General features: G+C 38.6%; 1 protein-coding gene across 2 annotated transcripts in view; it reads right to left on the bottom strand.

Annotated features, from left to right (window-relative positions):
- The window catches only part of LOC137973570 (inactive pancreatic lipase-related protein 1-like), an 18,838-nt gene extending 12,274 nt beyond the window's left edge, over positions 1 to 6,564 (bottom strand). The window contains exon 1 of one of the 2 annotated variants that reach the window (XM_068820408.1): positions 6,426 to 6,564. In XM_068820408.1, coding sequence (XP_068676509.1) covers positions 6,426 to 6,495 — 70 coding nt within the window. In that variant the 5' untranslated portion in view covers positions 6,496 to 6,564. Of the gene's footprint in view, positions 1 to 1,212; positions 1,371 to 6,425 lie in introns of those variants that run through there. The other variant, XM_068820409.1, reaches the window with a different exon arrangement.
- Between the last annotated feature and the right edge of the window lie 1,652 nt (positions 6,565 to 8,216).

The following is an 8,216-nucleotide window of genomic DNA, read 5'->3' as shown; positions in this document are numbered from 1 at the left end:
GGATATGTGCAGGGTCAAGGCCAAACATGAAACAAAGAAACTTGTCGAGTTTCATAACCAGCCTAAATCTATTAACTATGATTTCACAGAAGATAGTTCATGTTGTCTCAACTCAGTTCGAATTCTTCAGTGGTTATTTTTCCAGTTCGATCTCTTCTCTTATTCATATAGACGATTTTGGAATGCAATATCTATAATATTGTAAATAATCACATATCAGAAATGGGAATATGATAAAAGAAACGTCTACTTCTAAAAATAAAATAAGAAGCTCGAGGAATGGAAAATGCCGAATGGGGAATTGGAAACGTGGAATCCCCGAACTCAGTGGGAAATCTCTAGAACGGAAATTCTCAAAAAATGATAAATCCCTGGAAGGGAGAATTTATAAATAAGGGAATCTCAAAAATGGCGAATCGTCAAAAGGAAGGAGTGCTATAGATCTATTCTGATACAAAACTGCTCACACATTATAAAGGAAATAACACAATGTTTCTATAACAGTGAAACTGGACCAGACCAGTCATCGTGCCACGACAGCCCCCCTCCCTGCTATCTGGAATAGCTTTCGGATAATTCGACGTCATCTTTGCCGGACGTCATACTTTTTGTTATCCACTGGACATCATTTGCCTAATCGGGTCTTTCTTATTTCAGGTATTCTCCGTTTTAGAAATTCCCCATTCAGTTTAGAGACTCCTCGTTCCCCGTTCCACGTTGTCTTGCATGTACCCTTCCTCATTTTCTCCAATTAGAGATTCCAGTTGAACAACTCCAAACAGTCGGGTTTGACTCGAAATTGACCAATTTCACTGACGACACGCGTCAAGTTGTCTCAAATCTTGCCGACAAAGAGGCTATTTTACCACTACGATTCGCATATTCCTACAGACGATTATTACGAGGCAAATATTTTAGTTAATGCGTAATCATATATCGAAGGGCTTAATTAAAGGGAATCAAACTCAGTATTGAAAATAGCTTGTGGTAGTTGAGTCTTAATAAATGATATTTTTCGGCTTGAATCCGATTCGTCTTTGTCAACATATATGTACCTATGAAAAAGTCGATTTGGTGAGCTTACAGACGCATGAAAAAATTTAGAATTCCGCACGAATGCTATTATTAATGTCATACGTATACCGCAATATTGAAATTAGATTAACTATAGTAAAAAAATAAGTTACTCGTAACTGAATGCTATCTACTTACCCTGTCCCATTGTTACAAGTATCAAAAACACGAAAACGACTGTGTTGCAATTGGCGACTGCCATTCTCTAAACACGTTCCGATAATGATATGACCACTGCTTCCTTAGTGTCGTGAAATGGGACAGTTCGTAACTGCTTGGAGTATGTTAATTAACAATTAGACACGTAGCCCGCAAGGTCCACGGGCCAATAGCCTATGAGGCGAAGCCAAATCGGCTATTGACCCGTGGCCCTTGAGGGCGAAGGGTCTAATTGTTTTAGTATCACCCAACTAGTCGGGCAGAAAAGGCAATAATAAAGTTAACAAATGCAAGTTGGAGAAATATTTATTTGGGAATAAAACGAAAGAAAGGGTCACGCTTTTCGCTAATCGAGGACTGTTACTAATATTCTTCTAGTAGCGTAGCCAATCAAAATTCAGCATTTGCATTAGTCCACTAGTTGGGTGATACTAATTACAAATACTCGTAGAATAGCTATTACAAGACGCCTAGAAGGGTGTATCCGTGGGCTGCACAAACAATTAACACAAATTGTCCAGTACAGTGAACTGCAACTGCAAGTGAAGTTCGGAAAATGGGAAGAGATTACCAGAAAGATAAATCTGTAATTTTAAGGTGGCTCCAACCAGCTTCAACACTTGAAAGGAACGTTCCTATTAGAAGGATTGACACTAAAGCACTTTATCACTTCACATCAATGATGTTATGGTATCATATCAAACACCGACTATTGCTGAAAAGATTCGGTCATTTTGGTGACGTAAAAAGTTACCGTGGCAACAGGAAAGCCCTGTAAAAGCACCTTACGTTTTGGATTTAGCATCTCATATCTCAAAAACGTGAAAATGTGAAAATGTGATCAGCATGCCAGAATGAAACTTTCTGCAAAGTTAAAAAAAAAAAAAAAATTGTGGAGCAGATTTAGAGCCACCTTAAATAATTGAAAATTTAAGGTGGTTCTGAATCCGCTTGACAGAATTTTTAAAATTGTGCAGAGAGTTTTATCTTCGCCTGATGATAACTTTTGTGCAATAAAAAATTGGGGTCACTCAAGTCGTTTTTCAGAGATGAGCAACTAAAGCCAAAATATAGGGTGTTTTTGCGAGTCTTTCCTGCTTCCATGGTAACTGTTTACGTCACAAAAATGACTCCATCTCGTTGAGCAATAATTGATGTCTCACATGGTACCCTAACATTGCCCTTACGTGATAAAGTGTTGAAGTGCCAATCCTTCTAATAACAAGGTCTCTTGAAAGAAGTTCGAATCATTTTGCCAACGTTCGCCGAGTCAAGTTCGAGTGGTTGGTCACTTAGAAAAATAGTATTTTGCTCTAATTAATGGGGAAAATGTGACATTTCGGACCTCGGTTCAATTTTAAGATAAAGAGAGATATATTAAGACCTTCGAAATTTCCGTGACTCTTCTGTCTAATTTGATATCTTCTTGGACGATGGAGTTCACAATCATATTGCAATTGATAGCTGGATTCAGAAGAGCATTCAGTTATTAGATACAGATTTAAGACAATAAGATCCTCATCTTAACTCAGTGAGACTACATATTCCATGGTATGCTACCTTATCGCCCCACAAGTTCGAACTTAATATAAGTCAAGATCAGTTTCTGATAACTTAACCGTGCTGAAAATTTCATTATCCGATGCAGTTTTAATATTGGCTTATAGGTTAGAAAACGATTGGCTAATGCTAATGAAAGAAATATTCCTGTATTCAAAACGACTCTTTCCAACGGGATGGGAAAAAAAAATGGATAGGGCAAAGTTATCTTTCGTGGTGAAGTTTGCGTTGCCTTTGCCGTTCCCATGCATGGCTTGAAATATATATACCAATTTGTCATCTCCGAACTTTATTTTTTGAAGCAAGCTCGGTTATTGTAACAACCTAGATTATATCAAATCCCTGCAAGCCCTGCACTGCCATGCTGAAAGGCTAATTTTTAATTTGCCGCGAGACACACCATCAGTACAAGTTATGGAACTCACACAATGGGACTCGATTTATGACGTGTATAAACGAAGTCTTGTCAAACTAATCTATAACATAGCCAGCGAATAAAATGCCCGCAATGATTTCGGATTTAATTGTATGGCGTAATAGTCCGTATAAACTAAGAGGACATAATAAGGCCGTCGTTCCACGATTTTCCACTTATTTCATAAAAATTCTGTTTGTTACAGAGGAGTTGTACTGTGGAACTGTGTTTAAGAATATTTTAATAATTCTTGTAATTTTAAACAAGTTTATTCAAAAGCAAAATCTAGTCCGATGTTTAGGGAGATCAGATTTGCGATAAAGTAAATTAATTTCCTATGTTTCATTCATTTTTCAGTAGGTAATTAGATAATTAGATACACGAAGGATTTTACTTTACTTTACTTTACCTCAAAAAAGGACTTCTGGCTTTAAATAATGCATCTAGGGAGGCTCAAGTAAAGGACATATGAGTTCAGTCTGTGCCAAGAGAGCACCTGTTTAAAATAGGATGACCCACCCTCAGGTTTGGATCAAAATTGACGGACTTTACTGAGCACACTCGTCAACTGAAGTTGTCTCGAGTCTTGCGGTCACAGTGGCTATTTTACCACTAATAATCGCATATTCCCACAGACGATCATAAGAGGCATATATTTTAGTTAATGGGTTATCAAGTATAGTAGGGCGTCAAAGGAATCGGACTTAGTATTGAAAATATCTTGCGGTAGCTGTCTTAATAAATGATGCTTTTTGGTTTGAATAGTCTAGCTGTATCAACAAAAAGATATAAAGAATTGATTTGGTGAGCTTATGGGCGCATGAAAAGGTTGACAATTCAGAAGGAAATGTAATTTGTGAATATCATACGTATACCGCAATATTGAAACTGAGTAAGATTAACGATGGTTACAACTAAAAAAAAAAAAAGGAACGTCACTTAAGTGTCTAGCCTTCCTGCACTGGAGAACTAATTGTGGACGCTGTAAACTGAAATGAAAAAAACTAACGCATTTTTTAAGAGAAAAAACTATTGGAGCAGAGCAGAGAACCAACAAACTCAACCCACACAGTGCTCTCACCACTGCGCCATATCTGCACCCCTAAAGTAATTCGTAATTTAAAGGTATTTACTTACGTCGTCCCATTATCGCAAGCGTTAAAAACACGAAAACGATTGTGTTGACAAATGCCATGTCCTTTTCTAAACACGGTCCGATTAGTGATATGGTAACTACTTGCTCAGTGTTGTGTAATGTGACGGTTTCGTAACTGCTTGGCATATAAAATTCAATTACGAATGCTCGTATATACAATAGCTTTATCATATTAGTGTTAAAAGCAATTAATTTCGGTGATTTTAAACTGTGTCAAAAGCCCATTACCCAGAACTGTCTACCTCTCTCACTTGGCCTCGGTCTATCAGCCATCCGTATTGTCTAAATTTATAATACAGGTCCCACCAAATTATGGCACAACTCCTCTAATTGATCTGAAACCAAGATTGCTCGCGCTTAATGCAAAATCGCGGAACGTGTAGAAACAAAATGCCACTACGTCAATTTTTTCCCCGTAATCTGTAATCATGGATCGTGTGAGAAACACAATACCGCCATGTCTATTTTTTTTCTCGCAAAACTGATGTAGCAATAGCCGTCCTAAAGACAAATATATCGAAAACAGATGGGCCGCATTCCACAGCAGATCAAGATTTGTGGGTTGGGGACTTCTGTCTTTGATCTTTTTATTGTCAAATAGTGAACATTGCGAAAATGTGATCCTTTTTCTCGACCGATATTGTAGAGTTTGTTTCCCATGACATGCACCGTACAGAGTTACTACCCCATGTCCTCTGGAGATGGATGTACAGCCAGGGCTAGCAGGAAGATGGAACTGATGAGTGATTTCGTTGACCACCACTGATCAACCCGATAAACGTAACGAAAATATAACTGTTTCGAATCTTTTCAATGCCAAGTTCGAGTGGTTGGTCACTAAGAAAAATAGACTCGGGGAAAATGTGAGCTTTCGGACCTCGGGTAAATTTTAACCATACCAGGGATATATTAACAACTTAGATATTTCCGTGATACTTCTGCCTAATGTGGTATTTTCTTGGTCAGTTGAGTACACAATCAAAATTTGTCGCTGGATTCAGAATATCATTCAGTTAATGGGTTAAGCCATAAGATCCTCATCTTGACTCAATGAGTCTACATCTCCCAGGGCATCAGTGCTACCTTATCGCTGCACGAGTTCGAACTTAATTTAATTAAGTCAATTGATAACCGAGACTCGGTGAACCAAAATTAGAAACGCAATATCCCAGGTCCAACTTTTTAATAATAAATAAAAGCAATAACCGAGCTTACTTCGAGTAAATAAAGTTCATAGATGACAAATTGGGATGTCTTCTTCAACAATCGGCGACAAAATTAGTTGAGACAGTTGCCAACAGAGCACACTGGCAACGACACATTCATTGTTTGCAAAGAAAACTTGTGCAGAAAGTACGTTTCCGGGATACCCCTCCCTCCCCCACCCTAATCAATGTTGTACCGCTGTCGACAAGGCTCGTAGAAAACAGAAAAACACAACATTGTCCCGGGGGTGCGGGGGAGGGGGCCATTTGCGCCGCCGAGCTTGAAATCGACTCTAAAGGATAAGAGTGTCTCAACAATTTTGACGCCGATTGTCTGTATGAAAAAACTTTGTATGAAGTGTAATGACGACTTCTGATAAGCGTTTTTTTGCATTAATATATGAAATATACACATTTCAATAGCGTCTTTATGCGTTGTCATGTCATATAGGAATCAGAACATATATAAATCACCTTTTTCTCTATTACGGTGATCTAGCAGTCAATGGTATGATTGCAGACATTTCAGTGTCGAACATGGTTTTCACACAGAACATCTCTAACGAGATAAGGGAATGTAAACGCTTGCCATCTATTTGTGAAGGGCGGAAAGTGAATGATATTTGTCAGGGAAAGTGATATCTCACGGGCTTCGATGTACCGCATTCTAAAAAAAGAGAAATTTTAACGCAAGTAATCACTACCGAGAACGTCAATTACAACGGCCAAAATGTGGATGTCGAACGTCCAGCGAAGTTAAGTTCACGCCACAAACGCTTATTATTGAGAGAAAGGACATCGTACTAAATAATGACAATTTCAAGACGATTTGTGCAGTGTTTTGGATTTGACATACCTTGAAATAAAGTGATACTTTCGGAAGATTGCGTGACGTTTAGCATTCCCCTTTGAAATTCACCATACATGATTCCATCTCAACTTGTTACAAGGGATATGACCCATAAAAAGAGGGAAATATAAATAGCAAAGACAGTTTATAACTCCTGGGACAAAAAAAGAGCAGCAAACAGTGCTGTACTCTGATTTTAGGAACTCCGCGGAGGAATGGCCACGAGTAACCACGAGTAACCTCGAGTAACCATAATTAACAAGTAGAATAATTACATTATCTTTTTATAATAATCTTGTGGTTACTCGTGGTTACTCGTGGTTACTCGTGGTAAATGAGAAAATATTGTTTCTTTACTCCCAAAAACATTCATTGTCCCCCCAAAACCAGCTCTGCAAAGCATCTGCGACAAGGTGGAAAGTCTTTTTGCACCGACGTAGCAATTTGAGCGTGGAAAGTAAATGTGTTCCCCGGCTGTAACAGCCACCATGTCTGTTTCGCGTTCATCTGCGACACCACTTCGACCAACAAAATCCGCTTCTTCTGATGAATTGGAGTTAGAGGCATAACCCTTTAACAAATCCATACTTTAACGCTACTGACAAATAGCGGATGAAAGAAGGCAAAAGTGAACAGGTTCTTTGCACTTACGTCACAATCTTCGCTTCGCAAAGGACAACGCATTTTTTACACTCGAAAACGAGAATAATAAACTATCCGCAATTTTTTAGACCTGTAAAAAGTCTTTCACTCATGTGGTCATATTGACGGACAGACTGGACTATAGGTGCCCGTATAAAGGGTATAAAGGACATTTTCTGAAACAGACAATCGGCGACAAAATTAGTTGAGACAGTTGCCAACAGAGCACACTGGCAACGACACATTCATTGTTTGCAAAGAAAACTTGTGCAGAAAGTACGTTTCCGGGATACCCCTCCCTCCCCCACCCTAATCAATGTTGTACCGCTGTCGACAAGGCTCGTAGAAAACAGAAAAACACAATATTGTCCCGGGGGTGCGGGGGAGGGGGCCATTTGCGCCGCCGAGCTTGAAATCGACTCTAAAGGATAAGAGTGTCTCAACAATTTTGACGCCGATTGTCTGTATGAAAAAACTTTGTATGAAGTGTAATGACGACTTCTGATAAGCGTTTTTTTGCATTAATATATGAAATATACACATTTCAATAGCGTCTTTATGCGTTGTCATGTCATATAGGAATCAGAACATATATAAATCACCTTTTTCTCTATTACGGTGATCTAGCAGTCAATGGTATGATTGCAGACATTTCAGTGTCGAACATGGTTTTCACACAGAACATCTCTAACGAGATAAGGGAATGTAAACGCTTGCCATCTATTTGTGAAGGGCGGAAAGTGAATGATATTTGTCAGGGAAAGTGATATCTCACGGGCTTCGATGTACCGCATTCTAAAAAAAGAGAAATTTTAACGCAAGTAATCACTACCGAGAACGTCAATTACAACGGCCAAAATGTGGATGTCGAACGTCCAGCGAAGTTAAGTTCACGCCACAAACGCTTATTATTGAGAGAAAGGACATCGTACTAAATAATGACAATTTCAAGACGATTTGTGCAGTGTTTTGGATTTGACATACCTTGAAATAAAGTGATACTTTCGGAAGATTGCGTGACGTTTAGCATTCCCCTTTGAAATTCACCATACATGATTCCATCTCAACTTGTTACAAGGGATATGACCCATAAAAAGAGGGAAATATAAATAGCAAAGACAGTTTATAACTCCTGGGACAAAAAAAAAGCAGCAA

Source organism: Montipora foliosa, chromosome 10 (genome assembly GCF_036669935.1).
Source record: "Montipora foliosa isolate CH-2021 chromosome 10, ASM3666993v2, whole genome shotgun sequence".
Taxonomy (NCBI): domain Eukaryota; kingdom Metazoa; phylum Cnidaria; class Anthozoa; order Scleractinia; family Acroporidae; genus Montipora; species Montipora foliosa.
The sequence above is the reverse complement of the archived record's forward strand: the minus strand, read 5'-3'. Positions and strand labels throughout refer to the sequence as shown.